Consider the following 26997-nt stretch of genomic DNA (forward strand, 5'->3'; position numbering starts at 1 on the left):
AGACAGCAATCAGAGATGGAAACCACTACTTCTCAGCCAGACTGTAGGGCAAGCTGTTTGTCCCTGGGCAAGTTATTTCACCTCTCTGTACCTTGATTTCGTCATTTGTAAAATGAGGATGTTGACATAGGGCTTCTGTGAGCCTCAGCTGACACTGTAAACCTCTTAGAAACAGCTCACAGTAAGTATGGTGTGAAAGCCAGCTCCATGACCATCACCACCCAAAACGCAGAAAAGCCACTCTGGCTTGGGAGGAAATTAACGTCACTTATACAAGAATTCCTTGTCTCTGCCTTCAGTAGTGCTCTACATTTCAACACTGTGTGGTGAAAATGGCTTCTTAATCAAGACTTGTTGTGCTGAGTTCTACTTCACCTTTTTCTGATTTATGATAATTCATTAATCGGTACCTATGTTAGAGTCACCACGGCCCTTCTCACATCACTGTACTCTGCTGTTGTGGAGATACATTCCTCTTTTGAAAACAGACAACTGCAAAATTTTCTCCAAGAAGAGAGATCTGCCTTGACCGCATGAAGCCTGGCTGCTTGAGCCTTTGAGAATAGATCGCAATTCCTGAATATTTCGGGCACAAATGCCTTCAAAGTACACTTCCCCTTCCTCCTCTTGGAGAGGCCAAAATCAATTTATGTCCAACACAGTCATGAGGCTTCACTGCACAGCCTGCAAAGCAATCAGCAGGTGGTGTCCCTCCTCCTCCACAGCTGACAGAGGAGTGCATTAAACAACTTCTTCGCTTGCAGCATCAAGAGCATGTCCAGAGCCATCCATTCATCGGCTTCATTCGGGTTACACTTGGGTAACTGTGGGATTCTTTTCAGTGCTATAGCATGTTTATGTTTATTACTGTAGGAGTGCATCTGAGAACTTAACTGTTTACAATGATTTCCCCTAGGAAAATCAAAATCAAAACAATAATGAACTTGCATAAACAGTCTAAGTTCCAGGGCTCAATCCTTGGCAGTGACTTCGTCAAGGATAGTCATAATTTTTATAAACGGAAGACATAAGCAATGTTTGAAATAACTTTTGGGTTTAATGATTGATTTTAATTGTCTGCCATTTTTTCTTTTCCAGGAATAAGAAAGTACCAAAACATTTTCCTCTGACCACTTGGCCAACCAGAGAGCAGTGGGAAGGTGACCCTGTCCTTGGGCAGCCCAGCTGTATCTCAGATGGCCAGAGCTGACTCTCTGAAAAAAATATGCCAGAGGAGATGAATGTATTACTGGAGAAAGATATCAGAAGGAACTGCGTTGTCCATGAGATTAGAGGGTTCAAGGCTCCTTAATTTAGTCTATACAGGCAGTTAACAGACCCAAGTTAACTGAGCTAAAAGCAGGACTCCCTCTACCCTCTGCGTGACCAGGGAGTGCAATGCGGATGGAAGTAATAAATTAATACTAAAATGGGAAAGTGAAATGAAGCACAGAAAACAACTGCAGCATGAGACAATTCCTTTTTTTTTAAAGAGAGAGAGAGAGAGAGAGAGAGAGAGAGAGAGAGAGAATTTTAATATTTATTTTTTTAGTTTTCGGCGGACACAACATCTTTGTTTGTATGTGGTACTGAGGATCGAACCCGGGCCACATGCATGCCAGGCAAGCGCGCTACCGCTTGAGCCACATCCCCAGCCCAGCATGAGACAATTCTGAGGTGAAGATCTCAGAACATCAAAAACATTTCTGGGGAGGAGTGGGTGCTGAGAGCCATGGGCCAGAACAGCCAAGCACTGTAACTCCACCTGGAAAGCACCAGGCAAGTGAAAGAGATTCCAAATGCAAGAGGGAACCATTAGCATTGCCGGAAGATGACACTCCACAGAGTCACACTCCACTCAGTGGTCCCTAGATCAGAATTTTTCAAGAGAAAGCCTCAGGTTGGCTTTAAACACATTACATTCAACACAGCTGCCAGCCACACCGAAAAGCCCATGGGGATGAGCCACCTGCTTCAGTCCCGGAAGGAGACCGGCATGACTGCGAGAGACGGCACCCTTTGCTGCTTGCTATTTATTCCTTCCAACACCCATGGCTTGGAAAGCACATTCCTAATTTGCAGGAGATGGACAGGAGAGAAGACGAGGGAAGAGACCAATGCCACAGACAGCCATACCGCCCTGTAACTTAACCGGGATACGTGGAGACTGCCTCCAGGTGAAAGTCCAGGGGCGCTCAGGTAGCGGCTCGAGTGGCTGCGTATGAGGCTCAGTTGGGAAATGGATAAGCAACAGAGGAAGCGGGTTGGGCCGTTTGGAGGAGTGCATTCACAGTCATCAAGCATGGTGGTTAAGCAGCTTCCACACGTCTGTGACCCTTCTGATTTACTAAGGACTTTCTTCAAAACACAGCCCCCAAACACCGCTAAAGATAAAGATTTTCTATCCTTGATACTAGCTAAAAGAAGCTGCTAGGGTGACAATCCACAGGGGTGGGTTTGTTGATGATGTTGGTTTTCCACACACTTGAAACAATAGATGAAAAAGTGAAAAACACATGTTATATTTTTCTGATCAATGTCCTCACTCCCTAACCACAGTTGGTTCATCTGAATGCTCAATTATGCTTTTCTAAGGGATGCCGGAGACTCCACACAACTTCTACCTCCGTCCCACCAAGGAATCATCCAAGTCCCTTTCCTTTAGAAAAATAATATAATAGGAAAAATCAGTCATTTATTGATTGCTATGTCCTTACCAACCATCCAACAGATAGGCAACCTAAGCATTTTCTTTTTCATTTGAAAGGTAATTCACATTTGGAAAAAAAAAAAAAGAAGAAGAAAAAGAAAAAGATTTGATTTTTTTCATAGAGTCATGCCTTTCTTGTCCTAAGGGTGTCTTAGAAATTACTATTATTATTGCTTCATCCTCATCATAGTTTCTCTTTCTAGATTTAGAAGTAATGTATCTCACTAACATGAATGATACCCTTGTTCAATGTTCTTCCTACTCTGTTACAAAGCCCTCAAAGAAGACCTGTGTGGTCTTGCTCTTTAAGAGATAATCACGACACTCATCACAGTGAATCAAATGATAGGAAAAGCCCAAGAAAAGAGAGAAAATCACCTAAATCCTATCATCCAGAGTTCACACAGCACACAGAGAATGGTCTATTATTATATAATCATGCACTGTTTTTAACACATTCTGAACATTTTTAAATAAGTTTATTTTTTTAATATCTTTATTTTACTTATTTACTTTTATGTGGTGCTGAGGATCAAACCCAGGGCCTTGCACATACTAGGTGAGAGTTCTACTGCTGAGCCACAACCCCAGCTCCTTATGAGCATTTTTTGACATCTTTAAATATACAATATTTCCAAAAAAATGGCTATATAATATTCCTTGGTCTGAATATAGTCTTTCTTCTCTGAACTTACAAATACTTTTTGTCTATTTGGGTATTCAAGGCATTTTGCCAGTGCTAAGGATATAGCAGTAAAGAACACATTGTTGGATGCTGAGATTTTAATATACCAGAATTTTTTAAAGAGAGAGAATATAAGGTTACTGCAAATAGACTGAGGGCAAAACATCTCTAAATATGTATCTAGGATATATTCCTTTTTTTAAGAATGTTTTTTTGTAGTTTTAGAGGGACACAATACCTTTATTTATTTATTTTTATGTGGTACTGAGGATCAAATTCAGTGCCTCCATGTGCTAAGCAAGCACTCTACCCCTGAGCTACACCCCCAGCCCTTCTAGGATATATTTTTTAAAATGGAATTACTGGGCCAATGGGTCTAAACTCTAGCACCTGATTTATACTACCCAATTGCTTTTGAGAAGGCTGATAACTGATAACTCCAACAGGAAAATTTGGTAGTACCTATATCTGGCTGAATATTATCAGTTGACAAAGATGAAAAAACGTTAGGGAAGAAATGACAGCTCATTCAAGCTCGGGGTTCTTTGATTAGAGCTCAGTTCAACATTTTATTCACATATCTAATTTTCTGTTTGTATTTCTTCATTGTGACAAATTCATATAGTTTGTCCACTCTTCTCTATAGATGTTAACGTTTTTCCTATAGATCTGTAACCACAGAGAGTAAGACAGTTACCTTCTGTTGTAGGTTTTGCAAATACTTCTCTTATTTGCTAGTTGCCTTTTAACTGTGTTTATGTTATTTAACAGAACAGCTCAAAAGTTTTTAGAGTCAACTCCACTGACCTTCTTTTGGCTCTAATTCATGGTTTTTATGCTTAGAAAGTCTTTTCCCATCCTGAGTAAAGTTAAATATACAACTTTTAGTTTAAAAGGAAAAAAAAAAAGAGTTTAAATTTTTTAGACTTTAGTCTACCTGGAGTTTTTGGTTTCGGTTTGAGTTTGTTGTGCTGTTATTTTTTTTCAATGCTGTTACTGCTTTTTTTCCGTGTGTGTTTGTGCGCGCACATGCATGCTTGTGCACATGCAGTACTGGGTATAGAGCCCAGGGATTCACACACGTAAGGCAAGAAAGTGCTCTACTGCTGAAAGTGCTCTACACCGCAACCCTATGGGTTTTTTTGTTGTTCTGTTTTAATTGTAGATGAACACAATACTTTTATTTTTTATTAACTTATTTTTTTATGTGGTGCTAAGGATCAAACCCAGTGCCTCATGCATGCCAGGCAGGCACTCTACCACTGAGCCATAACCCATAACCCAGCACCCCTATGATTTTTTTTTTTTTTTTTTTTTTTTTTAGTTCTCAGCGGACACAACATCTTTGTTGGTATGTGGTGCTGAGGATCAAACCCGGGCAAGCGCGCTACCGCTTGAGCCACATCCCCAGCCCCCCTATGATTCTTTTATATGTGTACGTGTGTGTGTGTGTGTGTGTGTGTGTGTGTATATATATATATATATGTATTTTTTTTTTAGTGGTAGTGCTGGGATTGAACCCAGGGCCTTGTGCATGCAAGGCAGCACTCTACCAGCTGAGCTATATTCCAGCACCCCCATGCTTCTTTTAACAACAATTTCCAGGTACTTAATCCAAGGCCTGTTGCTGGAGTTTTTGGATCTCAAGAGCTTGTTTAGAGGTTTAGCAGGGGAGCGTGGTTACTGATATACTCTTGACCAAAGAAAGGTCATCCTCTATCAGAAATAGTTGTCCTCTTTGAGTGTGCAGCTTTGGGTGGGACACACATGGAGCCGTGAGGGAGGAAGGAGACACCCATCTGGCTGGCCAGATCAGCTGAATCAACCCTGGCAATTAATGGAGTGATTGTAGCCACTCTAGACTTTTTGGACAGGATCAACCATGGTGTAGCTTGGGAATCAGGCACCGCAGGTACTATACATGCTATTGCTAATTCTTGCTACCAACAAGGAGGGAAAGAGGCAATACTGTCCATTCGATCAGAAGAAAAGGGAGCTGGAGGGAATGCACTAGCAGGCAAAAGATTGGCAGGAGGCAGGCCTGGTGTGTGGACACAGAACTGCTGGCTTTAAAGTCTACATCTGTGTCACTCACAGTGCTCTCCACAGTATGCTCTCTATCCCTCCTGAAATCTGGTAACATTGCTTGTCCTAATTATAGGGCACTCTCACCATACTGTAGCCTGAACAAGGGGCACAGGTCCGGTGTAGTACCATGGGTAGAGATCATGGGGAGACAGGCCTGTGTGGGGGTAGATGCTTTGTCAGTGAGCAGCCTGTGCTCACTGTTCCCCCAGTACCACCCTATTGTCTGGGTTTTCCAGGAAAGCTGATAAATGGGATTTTTATGTGAAATCTGAGTTATAAATTTTGGCGACTAATTCAGTTTGTTTAAAGACACTGGACAGCATCAACAAATCTAAAGGCCAGGATCCAGCTCCCAGCTTGCCCAGCTGTGCCACTGATTGTTACATGCCTCCTCCATCCCCATGTCAGTTGCCCAAACTGGCCCATCATCTGTAGCACTTTCTTGATCCCCCTTGCCACTCTACCCATTAGTGCCCAAGGATGCATGCTACATTATCTTTAAGTATCTTATTTGTCATCTCACCCTCAACCTATCAGAAAAGGCCCTTGAACCACGTAGTCGTGGCCGAGTGGTCAAGGCGATGGACTAGAAATCCACTGGGATCTCCCCGCGCAGGTTCGAATCCTGCCGACTACGAGCTTGGAATTTTGGAATCGAACCCAGAAAGGAAAACAAGGCATTGCAAAGCATGACCTGACCCTAAGCTTTCCCTGTGTGCCACAAGAAGAGGCCCTTGAGCCAGGCATGGTGGCACACACCTGTAATCCCAGCAACTCGGGAGGCTGAAGCAGGATGATTGCAAGTTCGAGACCAGCCTCAGCAAATTAGTGAGGCCCTAAGGACTTAGCAAGACCCTGTCTCAAAATTTAAAAAAAGAGCTGGCTTAGTGGTTAAGTGACTTGAGTTCAATCCCCAATATCAAAAAAGAAAAAGAAAAGGCCCTGGACAACAAAATATGCTTTAGCATTGGGATTTTCAGGTCATCTCTGATCCTGAGATGAGCTATTTACCTGAGAAAACTCCCATCTTTAAACCAAGAAGATGCTTATAAAAATCAAACACAATGAGCAGAAAGGTCAAAACAAAGCAGGAGCCTGCTACCAGTTTCTATTTCCCGAGCTAGAGGAGGCACTCGACATAGAACTATTATCATCTCTGAAATGGAGGCATCAGGGAGGCTTAGAGGCTATGGTGGCCCTTGATGCACAGAAGGGACTGAGAAAGTGAAGAGCCAGACTAAGGGAAAGCAAAGAGAGAATGCAGTAGGATGGACAACTACCCGAGACACGAGACAACAGTAGGCTGGTCTGAGGTTCCGTGAAGACTCACAAGCTGTCCCTGGAGTTGCTGTGTATCTCTTGCTAACAGGAGCAAGTGAAGGCTTTTTGAGTTGGAAAACTAAATAAAAAGGCAGGGAGTTAAGCTTGGCTCTAGGTTCCTCTTTCTTTGTTCTCTTTCTCTAAAAAAGAATGGGTAGCCAGACTTGGTGGTGCACACTGGTAATCCCAGCGCTAGGGAGGCTGAGGCAGGAAGATCTTGAGTTCAAGGTCAGGCTCAGCAATTTAGCGAGGCCCTAAGCAACTCAGCAAGACCATCTCTAAATTAAATTTTTAAAAATGTGTAAGCTTTACATATCATCTATCTTACTACCTCTAATTAAATTCAGCAAACAGTTGTGTGAGCCATTTTGCATAAGAGATTAATATTGTGTCTCCATCACCCATCTGTAAAATGTAGATAATAACAGCACTGATTTCACAAGATTTTTGAAGAACTCGACATAAAGCACTTAGAACAGAGCCAGGCACAGAGTCAGCACTACACACTTGTGATTTATTTATTAGCATTATTCTCTTGTTATTTTCACAATCCCAAATCATCTATCTGGCTGAGGTCTGTCACCTATTACCCAGACCTACACAGACAATGGCCTCCTTTCCACAAAGAAGTCCTAGACATCTCAAACCCAACATGGAGAAGAAGAAAGTCCCCTAACAAGAACAAATCAAATGAAGATATCCCTCTCCTCCATCCGAATTCACAGCGCTTCCATCCACCCAATACTAAAAGCCAAAAATGTGGTGGCTATTCTTGATTTTTACCCCCACATCTAATATATTGGCAAGTTCTGCTCATTTAGCCTCAAATACATTCCTCAAATCCACTCCCTTCTCCACCGGACTGCACCTCTGACCAAGTCAGCAGCCTCCCATGGTGCTCTGCCTCTGCCGTCTACCCGTCTCTACTCTTCCTTCTTCCCAAACTATTCTTTAAGGAACAATTAGAATGATCGCTTAGAAATGCAGACCAGATCATGTCACAACCCATTTATTCCCACTGCACAAAGAATAAAATCCAAACTCAGCTCTAACTGCATGCTGTGAATACTTCTGGTTTTGTTTGTTTGGGCTATTTTTACTATTGTTTAGCTCCTGTGACCTCCCTGAGGGCAAGAACCATATTTATCATATTCACTACTGTATTTTCAGAGCTGAGCATTGTACCTGACACATGGTAGGCGCTAAGTTAATATGTGGTAGGGGAGGGAAGGAGGAAGAGGCAAGAAGGAACTGTTCCTGAAAATACTGTCTGCATGTGGGCACTGGACAGAATAGAGGGAGCGAAGACTGGAACTAAGGACCCCAGAGGGAAAAAAGAAGTTTTAGTATGTGGAGCATGAGGTAACAAGATCCTGGAATGAAGATGGTTGCTGTGAGAATGGGTTCTTTAGACATTTCAAGAAAGTGCCAGGCATGGAGGTGCCTAGTATCCCAGCCACTGGAGAGGCTGAGGCAGGAGGATCAGGAGGCCAAGACCAGCCTGAGCGACGTAGCAAGACCCCTATCTTTAAAAAAAAAAAAAATTGAAATAAATCTTGGCACTGATTTTATGAGAAACAAGGGAACAGGAAGAACTGAAAATAACTTATATCGTTAAACGTGACCAAGAGACTGTGATAACATCAACATAGATGGACTTACTAGCAGCTGGAATTGTGGAATTTGTCTGAAATAACAGCAAGGAATCTCATTTTGTAATTTCAATTTGGAAGCTGTTGTTAAGTGGAAACACCTCATAAGCGTATAGAAAGTGATGACTGGAAATTGAGAAAAAAGTGAAAGCGGAAAATAAGAGATTCAGAAGTCACTCCATCAAACAAATGACTAAAGTTGTAAGAACTAAGGAGATCTGATTTATTTGCTTATACACTCAAAGCACACACACTTGTGGGGACATGATGATAAGCAGAGACCTCACCTATCTGGTGTTTACAATCTACTGAGCTTATAATCCCCTAAAAATAAGGCAGAGAAAGATAACAGAATCAAAGACAAACTTGAACATCCATATTTAAGGGGTTGAATATAAAGAAAATTAAAAAAAAAACAGCAATGAAAATAACCAAGGGGAAAACCAATAACAGCAGGGGAATGACCAAGATATGACAGTATTTCAGAAGCCAACAGGAGAAAGAAAAGGCAGTTAATCGATGGTCAAGTATCGTGGCCAGAGGAGTAGGAGGTGCTGACTGAGGAAAGGCCAGTGTGCTTGACTTTAGATCAAAGGCATCAACATAACTTAAGCAGAATAGGGGGAAAGAACTAGAGAGCAGGCATTTCAAGAAGGAGCTAAGTTGTGAGGAAGGGGACACTGCAGTGTAGACAACTATTGTCAGAATCTTTTTGGGGGGAGGCAGTTCAAGGCCTCGTGCATGCTAAGCATGTGCTCTACTACCAAAGTGCACCCCAGTCCCAAATCTGTGCTTCAAAAGCAAAAATAAAACCAAGATATGTACAGTGTCAAACAAGTTTTCTCAGTATGATAACAGATAATAGAGAATTCCCTAGCTCTTTAGTCCAAAGACTGGATAAATGGTGAAGTTCCTGGACAAGTACAGTCAAGGCTTTTTTGCAAAATGAAATATATGAAACTAAATACAATGACTCTACCTGTCCAGGGCCAAATGTATCTAATTGCCCTATCTCCCAGCTTATGGTTATGCCAATAATGCCATTTTCATCAATAATACCATTTATCTTCAACTTCTTTCCTCAAATTATGGTGTTGCCTGCCCTCAAGGACCTGGGTCCAAGACTGTGCCATGGGTCACCTCAGCTAGCCACCGTATTTGGGTTGCAATGTTGCTCCTATAGTACCAACATGAGAAAACAGCTGAACTTTATGTTCAGAGTGGTGATATATTTGTAAAATCTGACATAAACAAAACATATTAGTTATGAAAATTAAGGAGACTATAAAGCTGGGATCCCACAAAGCATCCCTGCAGAGTTATCCTGCTGATTCAATCCAGATTTAAATGATGATATCCTCAGCATCGATCCGAAATACATTACTTTAAAAACAGAAACAGCTGTTTCTGAAATAAGATCTGCTAAAATAAGAGGTTAGCTGGAAAGGCACAGCTTTGAAAGCACTGAGGTTACTGGTTCAAAACAGTTTTCAACTCACCTAACACACATGAATCTTTGGGTTTTTACTTTACTCCTGATTTTTGGCGTTCCTTGGGCTCGAAGGTTCTGGTGAAGGAAATGAGAGAAAGAAGGAAGGAGGGAGGACTAGTAGGTGCGATCAATTATCCTATACCATGTGCACCACTGATCATCACAATTCGACAGCCAGGAGGAGCTCACCAACCCCTCACCAAGTTACAAGGGGCCGTGGCAGCAGCACAGCTCTGCAGGTGTGGACGGTAGCACACGGCAGCCCAAACCAACAGGGAGCTCCTGTCTTTCCTTTTCAACTGCACACACTGAAAGATAAGTGACATTGAGAGGGAAAAACCTGCTGATGGTGTTTAGATTTATGGTATTAGGACAGGGTGGAGGTGAGAAGTTACTGAATGTAAACAAAACCAATTTTTGATTTACACTCACAGCTACAGCCATTCCTTCTCCACTGAATGTGTATTTGAAATCAGAAGAGTTAAAGAGATAAGGAGTCCATTCTTAGTATTACCATACTTCCAAGAAATTCAGCTTAAAAGAAGTGCTATCCTTTTTTTTTTTAACATTTTTTGTAGTTGTAGATGAACAGAATGACTTTATTTTATTTGTTTATTTTTATGTGGTGCTGAGGATCAAACCTTCACACATGCTAGGCAAGTACTATGCCCCTGAGCTACAGCCCAGTCAAGGAAGTGCTATCTTAAAGGAGCTTCCACCCAAGACTGTAGCACTGGAACAAATGCTCTGTGTCCTCTAAGAGCATGTGAAAACAAACTCTCATGGCTGACACCTGGCTGACCTCAGTCGCTAGCAGAGGCACCAGCTTCACTAGCCAGTGGCTGCTCGCTCCCAAACCATTCCTGGACATGATCTGATCAGAATCCCCAGGCCCCAAACCTCCCTCTGCACCCTCCACTGTAGCCTGTGGCAGCCCATTCAGAAAAGAGTAAACTTGCCTACATCCTCAACCTGCGTGCTCTAGAGTTCCCTCTTCCTCCTTGCCCCAGCACCTGACTATCTCCAGAAACTGTACTCCATAAGCCCTCTCAAGTGGAAGGCCATCATGTCTCATGATCCAGAGAAGGGCAGAGCCAGGTGATGAAGGATTCTCCTTACTCTTTACTCCTCACACTTATATTTTTGAGCTCATGTCATGGAATGTGTCCTTCTCTCTCCCCCTCACCCTTGGTCCCAGGAATAAACAAGGGCTAACAACTTCTAACTGGTCTCCTTGTCTCCTCTCTTGCTAAGGTTCTAATTCTAGCCCAGGTTCTGCCCAGTAGCAATAATGACCTTTTAAAATTGTCAACCAGGTCATGTCACTCTACTGCTTAGCACACTTTAACAGCTTCTTGATAGATTTTAAATAAATGCTCTCTTTCTGAGGTCCACAGTCTCTACTGACCTGACCCCTGCCCACTTTCCATCTCATCATGGGCTCTGCTCCTTATGCTGGCTGGCTAGGCTCCAGGACACGGCCTCCTTTCCTTCCTCAAACACACTAAGCTCTTTCCTACTTCAATTAGGCAGTCATCCTCAGAAAATATGACCTGTGAAAGATGAGAAAATCACCAGCAGGCAAGGAATAGTTCTTAGAGTATGACAAAGAAAGAAAATAAGTTACTGTAGAGACAAGTTTTAAAAAGTCAAGTTTGCAAGCAGACTCCATACCTAACCATGCCATATACAGAAACACATGAATCACTTTGGAAAAGACTATTCTCCTAAATCCCAACTGTTGGTGGCAATATAAATCTGGGAAGTTCTTTGCAAAAAGTAATTATTCCTAGAGGATGTCAGGCATGGATTCCAGGCTGAGACAAGGCCCTGAGGAAGCAAATGGTAATTTCAACTCCCAAGAAATCTCAAGTCTGAAGGTAACTCAAGACATACCAAGACTATCCACTTATACAACACACACACATACACACACACTCATTTACTCACTCACACCTTCCAATGAGGTAGCTCCAGTGATATCTAATGAGACAGCCCTAGAGATAGTAGCCACAAAGCTCCATCACTATTTCTGACCCATAGACCGCTTCAAATTCCCTGAGATTCCATTATACTTCTCGGCCAAGAGAACTTGGAGCCTATTTCACTGAATTCATTTCCTTTTTCAATTTCTGATAGGTCACCATGGTATCTACCATTTATAACAGCTTAAAAATTCACTGACTACTGCAGGAATTTTCATGAGAAAATTTTTTGATCACTCCCATGAAGTGGCTACCAATTATCATTTCCATTTACAAAAAGGAATAAATATAAATGAGGCAGATAAGTGCTTTTTACCAACCTCAGGGACAGAAACAGGAAATAAAACTTGATTTTCTAAATTTCATTAGGGAATGGTTAAAAGGACCGTGGTTATCAACAGTTTCTTTTGAGTGTTTCTCATGACCCCTCAGAACAGATGCTGTAATCAGAGGGTGCGATGGGTGGCGGGGTGCAGCAGCAGGGGCTGCCGCCTCACCGTGAAATGCTGCACAAGCCTGGCTTATCCAGTTTCCACAGGGAAGCTATTCTATACCCTATTATTTTGGATTTCAATATCCTAATTTTTTCTAGGGTCCAAGGAAAAAACATCAATATTTATGATCAGGGCTTTTTTTTTTTAATATACTCCATTCTTCTCAGCAGTGTGCAGAACACAAAACATAAAAGAAAAGGCAAGGGAGGCAGCAGGTCTCCACCACTAGACCTGCTTTTACAGCTATCTGCTCTGGTGAGATGAACAGGACCCTTCCTTCAGAAGGCATTTGGGAGAGGAGCGCTGGGAGAAAGGCCCAGCCGGCCTGAGCTCAATCAGGTAGGGGTGGAAAGAAGCCTCTCATAGTCACATACAAGATGCTGGTAAAGGAAAGAGCTCATCCAGGATAATTTGCTAGAAAAATAAGGCTTTTGGCATCTAAACCTCCAGTGCATCACAAACTTCCTGCTATTATCTAATAACCCCCCCACTCAGCCATCAGTTTCCATGGTAACCGACAGAGAAATAGCAGCCTGCCAAATGGCTTTTGTAGTTCCTTTTCCAGTTTGTTCTTCTGTGTAGAATTAGTATTAGTTGGGCAAAGAACCAGGTGAATCTTTGCAAACAAGGACACGATGTAGTTTGAAAAGTACAACCAGGTTTGAGACAAGAAGTGTAGGCAAGCTCTCACAAACCCAACCTTATAGAATAAAAAAGGTGAAGTGAAGAATATCTGGTAAGATTTACTTTGGTCTTAAAGTGGGATAGCCAAGCAATGGCCAGGATATGGGTATGGTACTCTTCCCTCAGCCTCCAATTTAACTACACAGCAGAAGGGATGGGGTAAATGAAAGAACAAGATCAAACAAGTCTACCAGCCCCAAGTACCTTACTATTATTAGAGGAAATGGAAACTTTCTCTAAAATCAAAATAAATGAGCAAGAGTTTACAGACTAGGACACAGAATAGTGAAAAAAGGATGGGCACCTTGAGGGAGAGAGATGTTAAACCCAGGGATGATGTATGCAGGACTCAGACTCAGCCAATGCATGAAATGGGGGTGGGGTGCTGACACCTAGGAAACAAAGGTTGCCTTCCCATCTCAGCACGGGGAGAAATCGTGAAGAATACAGTGTATGGAACTGGGGCAGCTCTTAGAAGATCAGCAGCTACAGAGATCTACTCAAGGTACCAGACGTCAAAACAGCAGCTGCTGCAGAGGAGGAGGAGTTTGAATTTTTTTTTTTTTTTAAAGAGAGAGTGAGAGAGGAGAGAGAGAGATAGAGAGAATTTTTAATATTTATTTTTTAGTTCTCGGCGGACACAACATCTTTGTTGGTATGTGGTGCTGAGGATCGAACCCGGGCCGCACGCATGCCAGGCGAGCGCGCTACCGCTTGAGCCACATCCCCAGCCCAGGAGTTTGAATTTTTAAAAACTCAAGATTATTTCTCTTTGAAAGTAGCCCAAAACAAATGATTTTGTTTCAAAACCGCATACTGCATGAAGTGCAGAGAATCTTGTGACTTCTCTGATAGCTTCAGATGAGAAACTGTGACTCAAATCAAAGAGATTTGAGCTTATCTGACAGAGCAAAGTGAATAGGAGTCTGAAAGAGTCCCTCCCACAACCTTTAAGGTACCTCAAAAGTGTCTTGTTGACAGACATGACAATTACAACCTATGGCAGCGTTCTGTGATAGATCTCTAAGAGTTACAGAAAGTCAGACTCCTACAAAGCCCACACAGAAGATTAAACTAATTTATACTTTTGAATTTATGCTTTACCTTGGGTAGTATGAATCAAGAGTTACGTTCCCAGAGCTATCATCTGAGTTTAGAGAGTAGACAATGATTTGCAATAACCATTTCCCTTCAAAAGGATCACTGAAGATATATACTCTAATGGCTGCCAACTTAAAGAAAAGCTTCTGCCATTCTAGTTTAGTGACACTGGTGAAGCCCCAGATTTTTGGAATCTATTAATGAAGTCTGAAGGAGCCTTTTCACATACTTAAACTTGTGTCCTGTTTACCCAAGAATGAGCATCTAAGGCGTATTCACTGATGAGTGATTATATATCAACTTTCCCCATCTTAAACAAAAGACAGAATTCAGAAGATACATGAAAATTGTGACACATTCAATGAGAATTAGGACTAGGCCAGAAGCTGAAAGTTCCTACGGCCAACAATGTGAGGTACTGACATCTTTATATTTCTTCTCCAACCCTTTCCTCAGCAAGCATTGTTTCAAGACCTCAGACAAATTGTCTGATTTGTTAGATTTATATTTCATCAAATCAGCTTCCATATATGGTGCAGATTCCTTGCTACTGGGAGACAATGAAGGGGACTTTGGCACTTTTTGAGTGTTTCATGTACTACACTTTCACTGGTGTTTCTAAAAATAAACTCCAAAAAATTTAAGAAAGAGAAAGCCTTAGTAATGGCAGTCTCTCTCTTTGTTCTAAGTGATTGTCCACAGAAACAATGTTGTATATGGTTTTAATGGTCTCTGTGCACACATTAACCTGTCACATAACTTAAGTATATTACCAAGAAATAGCTATTGATTAGGTTTTTATGTGAGAAAATGAAGAGCTTCTACTGCCTGAAGAGGAGAAAGAAAGGGGTGTTTCTGGGCACCAGAACATTGTTAATGCTTAGTAGTAAGAAACTGCTTGTATGGTAAAACTAACTACCCAGAAGGCATACTTTAGGAATTTTTAAGCTCCAATCTATAAATAGGCCCCACATTTTTCCCCAAAGGGGTGGTGGTAGTGACTGTATGTGTGTAAAGAAACAGTGAATGAATACTTAAATACTTAGCAACAAAGAAAATAACTGTGAAGCACTAAAGACAAGGATTATACTAAAGATGACATTCCTGAAGCTTATGTGCCAATCAGAAGGCTGGAAGGACAGCTGCAGAAGGAAGGTAAGCCTAGCTTCCAAGACCATGCCTGGCAGCATGATGGTGTTCATGAGTCTAGTTTGAGAAGGTCTTAACTTAAATAATGAGACACACAGTGTTTCTCTGTGATTCATAAAACAGGAATCATCTCAAGGGCAAGATGAATTCTTCACAAGCATGAATCTGGGATTTAACTGAGTGAGTGTTCTGTACACAAACACAACCAAATCTAACAAGAATACAGCAAAGGCTGAGGAGCTTGATTCTCAAGTGGCACTCGTAGGTACATGGAGGCTGCTTGCCAGTGACAATGTAAAGTCTATTCAAGTGCTAAGGGAACAAGCTGATAAGACACTGGCAAGACACAATTCCCTGCCAACCATAACCAAAGTTTCTATGTAATCAAAAGCAAAGAAAAACTAATTAAGGGAAATTATACCAATAAAAGTGCTTATTGGCATACATGCAGAATAACTCAATATGCTCCAAAATACCCACAGCATGGAACCCAATACACCCCAGGAAGGCAGCCCAGGGCCCCTTAATTGTATTCTTAGAGAAGTATATCTGATGAAGAACAGACTCAGCACTGAGTGACTAATAAGGATGTGGCCTAGATTAGGTCATGTTCAAAAATCAGCCCACTGGCCTCCACAGTTGACTGGGTCTGGTTTAATGATGCAAGCTGAATAATCAGGATCCTTGGTTAAGAAGAGACACAAACCCTGGAAATAAGATAATGTGGTGGAAGTTTACTCTTTTCTTGGAGTCCCTGCTACTTACTCTATCTTTGTCTTGAGTTCTACATTTTTGATTTTAAAAACTTAGGGCTGGCAGTGTGTGTAGCTCAGTAGTATAGTGCACACTTATCATGTGGGAGGCCCTGGGTTTAATCCCCAGCACCAAAAAAAAAAAAAAAAAAAAAAAAAAAAAAAAATTAATAGCCCTAGTATCAAATTTCATGCAAGTGAGGTAAGAGCTGGATGAGAAACTGAAATCATCACACAATTCAGTCACTGCTTTTCTAAGAGAATTTAGATGATAACCTCTGGTAATCTGGCTTTTAGTTTCCTCTCTCCAAAAGAGTCCAGGTTCATGCATCTTTCAGGAGAAGGCTTAGGAGGAACAAAGGTGCATGTGACACTCTCTCGCAGCACAAGGCCCAGGCTGTCATGAAGAGCATTTAAAATGAAGGCTTCTTCAGGGGCATCTTTCCTGAAGCTCTTTACTTTCCCTTCTTGCTCCACGAGCTTGAGTTACCCTGTAAGCCCTCCATCATAGCACTTACCACAATTGCAATTATTTGCGTAATTGGCAACATCTTCTACCTCCACTAAATGCATCTCTATGAGGACAGGACTGTCAGTTCTTTCAGTCAATGGACATGACCCCCAACACCGAGATGGTGCAGGCATTCCTGTTGGATATGTAAATGAACAAGCGGGCACTCTGGAGGCCAGAAGCTTACTATGGGCAAGCAATCAGTTGAACATGTTTTCTCAGTAACACCCACACTTGTATCCTCTCTGTCTGCAGATAGGAGCTTTTAGGAGCTCTACTTTCTTCACAGAGTAATAGGAGGCAGGGTGAGACAAAAAAGAAATACTTACAGGCGGGGGCTTCTTTCTCATCTCAAATGTGCGTGTGGCGCCAAAACTGAGTGAAGCGATGACGGGGTACCTCCCTAGTGAGGGTTCATCATCGCTGTGCCAGTCCACACTGTCCTTCTCGTTCCGATAAAGATTGCAGAGTAAGGAGTTGAAGGTGTGGCCAGTGTTCCCCTCAATGCGGTTCTTCAGGGTGCTCAGCACAGGATGCCACTGTAGTCAATAGGTCAAGGACAGTGCAGAGGCAGTTTCACAGGCACGAGATGGCAGCCACATGGAAAAGGAAAGAAAGGGCAAACAGGTCAAGTTATAAATGGGGGCATGGAATAAGCAAACCACACGGAATGGAGTAAACAGTACGCAAGAAGAGTTAGCCTAATTTCCTTCCATCATTTTAATTTTGAAGCAAGTTAACCTGTGGAATGTTGTAAAAGTACTAAATTTGGTACAGCAATGTCAGAGCCAGGGCCTCTCTACCCACCTCATCTCTCTCGTGTTAAATACATGGCCCTCACCAAAAAAGCAAATGTCAACATATTCAGGGCAGTTCCTGTGGTAAGCTATCAGGGTGGCAAGTGAAGCAGAGAAGCTGATGGGCAGCCAAGTAGCACAAACCCAGACAGAAGTCTGAGGAGGGAAAGAACTCCTCACTGGATGTCCCTCTGTTCAATCTATTCTTACTTGATTCTCAAGGGCAGAGTTGCTTTTAAAAAAAGACATTTGATACTTCGAGTGGCTAACTTCCTAAAAACAGAATCTGGAGGGGAAAAAATTCTTTTCTACAGAATAGGAATCATGACCTGCCCTGAACATTGTAAGGGCTGTAAACTCCAGCAGACTTCATGGGATACCACAGCCCTGCCTCCTGTGCCCTGAGTTCACTGAGGTAGTGCGTATTTAGAACTGTCAGGGGCTACACTTTCCACAGGAAGCTCCTATGTGAAGCTTGTCGTGCTGGGGATTGAATCCAGGGCTATGTGCATGCAAGGCTCAAACTCTACAAACTGAGCTATATCCCCATCCCCAATAGTATTATTTTTAAAACAATACAAGACTATTCAGTGTTTGCACTATTTTAAACTTGCACTGGAATTTGCACTGTTTTGAATTTTTGCTAGAATTCCTTAACTTCCAGAAATCTCAAGGGCTCTATAGGTACTTTAGGACAGTGTTTTTTAAGCTTTATCCTATCAAAATTTTTGAGGACCCCAAAGAATTTTTGTTTATATAGATTACTGCTATTGATATTTACCATATTAAAAATTAAGACTGATGATCTGGGAACATGGCTCAGTGGTAGAATGTTTGCCTAGTATGTGTGAGGTGCTAGGTTCAATTCCAAAGAAAGAAAGAAAAAGATTAAATTATTAATTTATTTAAAGTACAATAACAAATCCATTACATGTTAATATAAATATTCTGTTATAAAAATAACTATAATTTGTAATGCAAAAAATTGTTTTATAAATCTCTAAAATGTCTGACAACAGAAGATAATTCTTCTTTTATGATTCTGTATTCAGTATGTTAAAATGTTATTTTCATTGAAGTACATGAAAAAAAAATTAGCTTCACCCAAATATGTAGTTTACAGTTCTTTCAAATAATGTGGCATCTGAAACCATTTTAAACTTTTTGAGTTCTTTTTTGTTGTTGTTTGTTTTTTGGGGGGGCGAGGGGATACCAGGAATTGAAATGACGGGCATTCAACCACTGAGCTACATCCTCAGTCCTATATTTGTATTTTATTTAGAGATAGGGTCTCACTAGTTGCTTAGCACCTCACTTTTGCTGAGGCTGGCTTTGAACTTGCGATCCTCCTGCCTCAGCCTACCAAGCCTCTGGGATTACAAGTTTGCACCACCACACCCAGCAAACTTTTTGTATTCTTTTGCATTTAAATCTTCTGGTCCAGCTTGCACTTTGAATGAAATCTTTAACCCAATATTATTTCATAACATTCCCCAGGATCATATGGAAAATACTAGTTCAACTGAGTTACTATATAGATTTTCTAGACATTGAAACATTTCATTATACAACAACAAAACTCACATCCATTAATACTATACTGACCTCATCAGAAAAGTCTAAGTAATAGGAAGAAGTCAGGCTTAAAGTAATGGATACCAGTTTTTCAAAGTTCTAATTCTTGTCCAAGTTCAACTTCTATCATTAGTAATAAATCCTGTTTGTTGTTTTCCTTGAAGTCACACTGACTTCATTCATTTATGAGGAAATAGATACCAAGCACTCAAGTCTGAATAACCAATCTGTTTCTTATTGTTCTTCTAAATAATAATAGCCCATGAAAAAAAGCAGCTAGTTCAGCTTTAAGCTCAAACAAATGCTTTCTGGTTTGTAGCAGGTGCTTTGTGTGTACTTTCAATTTCATCCAACTAGTAGGAAGACATGCACTGAAAAGCCAAGATTTAAGAAAACTAATAATGTCTACTCTCCATGAAGGGAAATTCTTAAATGAAATTAGCATTTTTTAAACTTTAAACTGGAAGTGAACGGTGGTGAAGAACACAATGACTACCAGTATAGCTAGGTGACAATGCTTACTTAATTCATGCTACAGTGCCACCAATTTTATTCTCTAGCACTTTTGTAACATCAGTGCAAATCAAAACAGTGTAAACACTGAATAGTCTTATATTATTTTAAAAATAACACTATAGGGGCTGGGGATATAGCTCGGTTTGTAGTATGTGCCTTGCATGCACATAGCCCTGGGTTCAATCCCCAGCACCACAACATTATAATAATAATAATACTATTGAAGATCCACCACAAAAGGTTTCATGGACTACCTTCCAGAGATCCAAAGCTTATTCCTCAAGAACTGTGACTCTGAAGAACTCCTCAAATGTCTGTGTACATGTTTGGTACTGACAGAACAGGTGTTTGGCAAAGGCAAGCACAACATTATTAAGTATGTCACATGGTTACTGTCAGGTAAAAGTGCCAGGGAAGCATATGTGAGCATCGTTCATTGAAATGGAAACCATGGTTAAAGGTGGGTGTCCTTGTTAATAGTTAACAGCATTATATCCTAAGCAGAGCATTTTAAAAAATAAACAGTGACAACAAAGAAAACTTGGATCAATACAACAAAAATGTTATTAAACTAACCTATGTTCAAGAGAACAAATTCCAAAGTGAAATTCCAAAAATAATGTCAGTAATCTGTAATTCCTATTTATTTTACAGCTTTAAACTTATCTTCATGGAGCTAAAGATCAGATACTAGAATAAGAAAACCAAGATATAAAGGAGAAAGGTAGTGTTTCTATAATGTGACTGTGAATCTAATTAGCACCTCTCTGATTTACTTGGGGGCTAAGCACTGTGATAACATCAATTTGCATTACATTTTGAAGTGGGTATATATTTTTTTCTTGGTTATTTCTGGTAGTTGAAGTAGATAGAAAGGGAGAAAAACGGGGATAATGAACTAGAGGATTAATTTAGACTCTTTAACCAATACTCTATATACAGATCCTTCAGAACTGAATGTCTAAATTAAAATTCAGCGTCATCTCACTGTTCAGTGAAGACATTCTATCCTTAAAAGACATTTGAGAAAAAGAGTATGAGAAAACAAAAATCACAGAGGAAAAAGATTTCAAACAATGTTTTGCAGAGTCCTAGGTACCACGAAGGTGGTCAGAGTCTACAGTAGGAGAAGGGGTAACCAAGATGGTGGCATTCTCAGCCAGTCAGTGCTTGGATCTGGTTTACCCACTGGGTCCACATAAGATTTATTTGGAACAAATCTTATAAAACAAAATTAAAAACATATGACTGAACCTGACTCTTTCCCATTGGATGTTAAGCTTGAGGTCATAATGGTTTCTAAATTAAAAATGTACCCCAACAAGCATATACACTGTGAATCCTCCTTTAAAAAAAAAAAAAAAAACAGAGAAAGGGGCAACTTCAAGACAGTATATAAATAAACTAAATCTATTAACAAAAAATTCCAGATTAAAGAATTCCAATATGATAATCTTAATATCCAACAAAAGTAGCTTGTTTAAAATAAGTTATGGAACATCATGCAGCTTTTAAATATGGTGAAGAATATTTAATGGCACTAAAGAATGTTAATGATATACAGCTAAATGGAACAGAGTAGACATAATTGATCTTTTTTTTTAATGTACTTTTTTAATATTTATTTTTTTAGGTGTGGATAGACACAACACAATGCCTTTATTTTTATGTGGTGCTGAGGATTGAACCCGGGTCCCATCCATGTTAGGCGAAAGCTCTACCAATGAGCCACAATCCCAGCCCAATTGATCTTATTTTGATAGAAAAATTCCTCTACATATCTTTGCCTAAAGTAAAAAAGACTGGAACTAAAACACCAGGTGGGAAAAAAAATACAAAAATTTTAGAACTCTATGTTATTTTAAGTTTCTTCATTTCAAATAATAAGCACACATTACATTGTTTAAAAAAGATTTGTCATACAAAATTATTTTGAAGGGTTGTCAAAAAAAATAAAAAGTCCCCCAGAGTGAAAGACAATAAGAAACTCTATTCAGCAAATCTCATATGACACATTTACTTTGAAATGGTGCTTCTTCATCAGGGCAGTTATGCCTCAGCAGATGTATGGCAAGGTCTGGAGTCACTTTGGTTGTCATGATGGTGTGAGAGGAGCCATTGGTCATGGACACCGCTACACATCCTACAATGCTCAAGACAGCCCTGCATCAAAGAATTATCCAGTCCAAAATGTCAGCAGCACTGAGGTTGAAAAACCCCATTTTAAAAATCAACTAGAGTGAAAAAGAGCTTTTTCCCGACAGCCAGGTTAATCCCCAACTTCAGCTGTGACTGTTGACAAGAAGGTAATTAATTCTGACAAAAACAAGGGTAGTGGTGTATGTTGGACTGGTCTAACTCAAGTCTCTCCATGTTTCCAAATCAACCTCAGTTATAAAGGGTCTCGACACTTTCTTAGGTCACATTCTAAATACAGCCCTAGGAACCAAAGCATATCTCTTTTGTAAAAAATATCCCAGACAATGTTTTATCTGTGAACATTTTAGTAAATTGGTGGTTTGTGTTTACATATTACCATAAGTTCCAAAATGTGTCACATATCTGTATCCAAATGCCACAAGCAAAACTCCATTTTCTTCAGTCTCTTTCAATAAAGCATAACATTATTTGCCAAAGGCAAGATTCCAGGAACTAAACAGGGAGTTATTTCTTGGATCTTAATTCCATCCGCTGGACGAGTTTAATTTATATGCTGAAATATCTTTTGTCTACTGTCATGGAAATTTTTAAAAACCAAAAAAGCAGCAGAAACAAGCCAAAGTGGTAATAAGTTGGAAGTCTGAGGAAATATAGGCATAGAATGAATACAAAGTTAACAAAAATTTTAAAAGTCAGATTTTTTTTCATAAATAGCAAAGAAGTCTGAGAGATGGAAAAAGACATTCTAACCTCACTGGCTAGGCAGAAGGATATAGCCACACAACAAATGTGTAGCAGGGTATACACAGAAGGGTCACAGCCAGAAAGCCTGGGTAGGGAGGTATCAGAAGAAATAGTTCATGTTCTGAAATCCTGGACTCCAGTTCCAGCTTACTCTAGTTCCAGTTTTCACTCATCCTGAATTCATCTATGGATCAAGGATGACAAGCACAAAGTCTCAATTTTAAACTCAGAGGATTTTATGAACTAGTAACCCTCCTGTACCTTTGCAAGACAGCTTATTGTTACTCTATAGTTCTCAAAACTTACAATAGTCTATAAAATTACACCAAGGACAATATTTCAACATACGTGAGGATTTGGTTCCATAGTGATTCTTGAATAAGTGTACGGAAGTTCTCCATACCATGCTGTAAGTCTTGGTTGTGGATAAGTTATATCTAAGAGAGAAAATACAGGGCTCTTGAGATGGTTTAGTGCTATTCAAGGTGTACCTACTGTGCGTCAACTATAGGCCTTGCAATGTGCAAGTGGTCAGGAGAAACACAGAGGAAGAGAGGGATGGGCTCTGACCCAGGTTCCAGCATCATGGACATGTTAGGCTTTGGTGAGTAGGACGGGTGGGTAGGGCTAGCAAGGAAGATGAGACAGAGAAGACACAATAGCAGAAACAGCCTGAGCAAAGGCTCTGAGATAAGAACTGTGACTTGTTTGTTTCAGTGATGACATAAACAAGAGTCTCAAAAGGCAAGATATGGAGCCTGGACCCTTGCAAGCAGGAATCTGTGGCACCAATGTCCATGAGAAAAACAAAGCAAAGCAATCACCCCTGTGTTCAACACTGCACAAGCCCTTTTGATTCCAAATAAAGGAAAAGGGTTCTGATCAACTGTACCATACAACTGGCTTTAGCCAGAAGTTTTTGATGTTTGAGTTTATTTAGAGAAGAAGCTATCTATAGATCTGCTGTTTTTCCCACAACTAATATCAATTACAACCACAGAAAGCAGCAGCAGCCCTAGAGACGCAGCTCACCAGTAAAGTGTATGTTCAGCAGGGGCAAAGTCCCGAGTTTAAGCCTCAATGCCAAAACAAACAAACAAGACAGCTATCCTTGGCAAAGGCCTACTTACTATGTACCAGACATTCTGTTACGCGTTTATCATGCCTTATCTCATTTAATTAACACAACCACCATATAAGACAAGTATTATTATTATTAGCTCAACTTAAAGATATAAAAACCAAGGATTAGAGAGTTACTTAACTATAATTTGCTTAAAATTAACAATTACTTTGAATGACAGAGCAAGTATGGTATGCAACCAAAGCTGTGCTGTAGAAACTCCTGGGATTTGGGAGAAAGTTGCCCCATAAAAGCTAACTCCTGTTCTGATGTGTGAATAACAAAAATGAAGTCAGGATACATTGCCTCTTTCTTTACAGAAAATTTAAATTCACACAATGTACCAGGAAGGAAACACCGCGCTAGAGCACAGACGACCCCCAGTGACCATCTGTGGCATAACAGGCAGCGTTGGCTGTGGCTGCCTACAGAGGAAGGACAGGCTCCAGGTCAGGTAATAAATTCTGCTTCAGCTTCACAAGTTCAGTGAGTGCTGATGCTGAAACCAGAAGAAACTGGATCTTCTGGTGAAAGTAAAATGAGAATTAAAAGTCAATAAGAGTAAATGGAAAAAAAAGTATGCCAAATAGGATCAGAAAAAAAGAAAACTCTGGACGCCTCCATGAAGAAAGAAGGAAGCTAGCATCTCTGGAAGTAACAGAGGGAGAAACCAACATAAAGGGAGTGTGTCAGCAGTGCAAGCAACCCAGCCTCCCCTGGCCCCTTGTGCTCTCACCATGGCCTCCCTGATCTCTGGGCCTTCACCAGAGTCTCTTCTGCCTGGAATATTCCTGTCCCCTGTGACTAGCTACTTCCTGCTCCTCCTCAGGGTGTCAGGTCAAATCTCTGTTTAAGACTGGCTGTGGTGAGCAGAGGCAGAGACAGTGGAAAACACTCTGAGGGAGACCAAGGCAGTGCCACTGTCGCCTGGAAGATCTACTCACCCTCTCTGATGCCCATCCTCTGTTTCCAGGGGACGTCCCGGCAAAGCTGTTCCAACATCCAGTCAGCTTCTTTCAAGTCAAGGAAGCCAGGATACAAGCACACCCTTGAGGCAGAAAGAACTGCTATTAGCTAAAGAACATGGAAAAGACAGGTTAGATGTCTAACCCTGAACAGTGTTCACCTGGATCCTCCCTCCTGTGGGTAGATGAAGTCATTTCGCCCCTCCACAGCAAGCAAAGGCTAATATCACCAGGTCACGATGCTCCAGATATAAAATAAACTCCTTCCATGTTAAGCCAAATGAAGGGATACATGAGAGCTTCTACAGACTGATTAAAACACAACTCAGAATTTGAGTATTACCAAATAAAAATACCAAGAATTTAAAGGCCAGAAATTATCAGCATGTTTTTTAGCTGTGAAATCCTGGGAAAGTTAATTAACTCTCCTGAAGCTTGGTTTTCTCATTTACAACCCAAAGATCATACTCGTCTTTAGTTTAACAACTAGTGGTCTTTTAAGAGACTATGCCAATTACAAGGAAAGACAGAGATCATTAATGACTATATCAAAATAAACAGATGCAAATGAGGATCCTGTCTCTCACTGAATGAATGTTTATTTCAACAATGCCAATTTAGCTCAAAATCATTTTGTGTATCTTTCCAAAGAAATGTTCTGAAAGCCCATGGGATAGTCTCTTGAAGAGCCTTGGTGGCAGCCAATCTTCACTCTGAAAGTACATTCCATTATTCAAAATTCACCTGAAGCCACAACAAATTAACAATAAGCTATAACCAAAGCAATGCAACTGGTTCTGTGTAGTTGTTAACTTTGCTTAAAAGGGGAGGTTCCAAGCAGGGTGATAATGACAACAGTGCCAATGAACTTTTTAGAGACTTCCAAGTCTAGCAGAAGATCCTCTAAGCAACTCACTTAGATGTGTAAGCTCTGCTATATTTGTTTTGAATGTTTCATTAATTTTATAGTGACAATTAGCGAGCTTAAGCATTAAGGTGAGGTTTTCAAAATGTTTTTAAAATAATAGCTAATGTCTTGTACTTTAACTACTGAAATCCACCCTAATGTAGCAATATAAATGACATGTAATACTATATAATTAGTATTTGTAAGTAATTCACAAAAAATAATACAATAATAATATAATGCAGCACTCACAGCAGAGAAGCCAAGGATAGACTAAACCCAACTCTAAAGTAAAGTTACTACGCAGCTATAAAAGGACTCAATCTCTCGAGGCTTCTGTTCCTCATCTGAGAAGCTGAGGTAGTAATAGTGACTATATCTGACAGGGAGGCTATGAAAATATTTTCACACTAGAATATTATATGTTACAAAATTCTTATTCCCCAAGAACTTAAAGTGCAGAAATTACAAGTCTGTTTTAACAGATTATAACTTGGTGATAATTACAGTCCCTTTCAAGTGAGGAGTCACTTACCTAGATACACCTGTGGGTGCCAGGCTGATTTCATACACACCCTCCTTGCTAAAGAAACAAAGGAAAGAGAGGTGTTAGCACGAGGCATGGGGGAAGGGCTATCCTCTGGAGTCTTAAACTCTGGCTCACTAAAATCACATAACCAGAGAGCACTAGGAGGGAGGCACAACCCCATCTTCCTCTACCACTGAGATAAGCAGCAAGGTGGTGGTACATCATTAACAGCACTGTGAACAGAACGCCGACAGGGTCAGACCACGGAGACAAAAGTGGAACAAAATCAATTCTCATTCTCTTTCATATTTCACCTGTAATTTAGCCTGGAATCCATTACACAAAAGGTTATCAATAGACACAAAGAAATGGGGTATCTTCCCTTTGGAGAATTTGGAATAGGGTGTATTTACGTCCTGTAAATAACAAGCACATCCTGGGGCTCTGTGCTTCTATTGCTTTCAAAGACACGATAATGTGGTTTCTCCTCTGAGTAAATTCCTTTAATGGCTGCCCAAAATTGCCTCCAAGGTCTTCATGATCTGACTTCCTCTCTGAAAGCTCCCACAGACTCATTATCCTCCAGCAACAACTGACCATTGGAATCTGCTGAACGTACATGTGGCTGCATTTCTAAGCCCGTGCGTGTTGGAAGGCCTTCCTGCCACCCAGCATCCCTAACCCAATCCATCTTCAGCTTTGGTACCCTGGAAAATTATAATTTACCCTTCAAAAATTTCACTCAGCATCACCTATAAACAATTCTTGATCTTGAATCCATGCAAATATTGTTATCAATCTCATCCTGTGACTAGTATTAGTACACACATACCTACCTACTGTTCTACCATGTACAAGATTATAATTTGTTTACATGTCTATTCCATTTTCTAGATGACAGTCCCTTAGGAACAAGGAGCGGGATGGTATAGTTCCCTATTGCCTGCACATAGCAGATGGGCAAAAAAGTTTACTGAAATAAATCAAATGTGGAAAAGTATAGAAATGTTGCAGATGCGCAGGGTGTGCTAGACCTGGAAAAACAGCCCAGACTGGAC

General features: G+C 40.6%; 1 protein-coding gene and 1 non-coding gene across 7 annotated transcripts in view; one reads left to right on the top strand and one right to left on the bottom strand.

The window, feature by feature from the left end:
• Alkbh3 (alkB homolog 3, alpha-ketoglutarate dependent dioxygenase) overlaps positions 1-26997 on the bottom strand; it is a 70067-nt gene that overhangs the window by 37145 nt on the left and 5925 nt on the right. For 5 of the 6 annotated variants that reach the window (XR_005733535.2, XM_078046201.1, XM_040284478.2 and 2 more), the window contains exons 5-8: positions 25946-25993; positions 24483-24586; positions 22764-22852; positions 16953-17162 (exon numbers count right to left, since the gene is read on the bottom strand). Coding sequence is in view for 5 of the 6 variants with exons in the window: in XM_078046201.1 (XP_077902327.1) it covers positions 16953-17162; positions 22764-22852; positions 24483-24586; positions 25946-25993 (451 nt within the window). In the remaining variant the exon portion in view is untranslated. Of the gene's footprint in view, positions 1-1511; positions 10023-16952; positions 17163-22763; positions 22853-24482; positions 24587-25945; positions 25994-26997 lie in introns of those variants that run through there. The other variant, XM_040284475.2, reaches the window with a different exon arrangement.
• On the top strand, positions 6039-6120 carry Trnas-aga (transfer RNA serine (anticodon AGA)). Its single transcript has one exon. It is a non-coding gene; the product is annotated as a tRNA-Ser (tRNA).

Source organism: Ictidomys tridecemlineatus, chromosome 4, assembly GCF_052094955.1.
Source record: "Ictidomys tridecemlineatus isolate mIctTri1 chromosome 4, mIctTri1.hap1, whole genome shotgun sequence".
NCBI lineage: Eukaryota > Metazoa > Chordata > Mammalia > Rodentia > Sciuridae > Ictidomys > Ictidomys tridecemlineatus.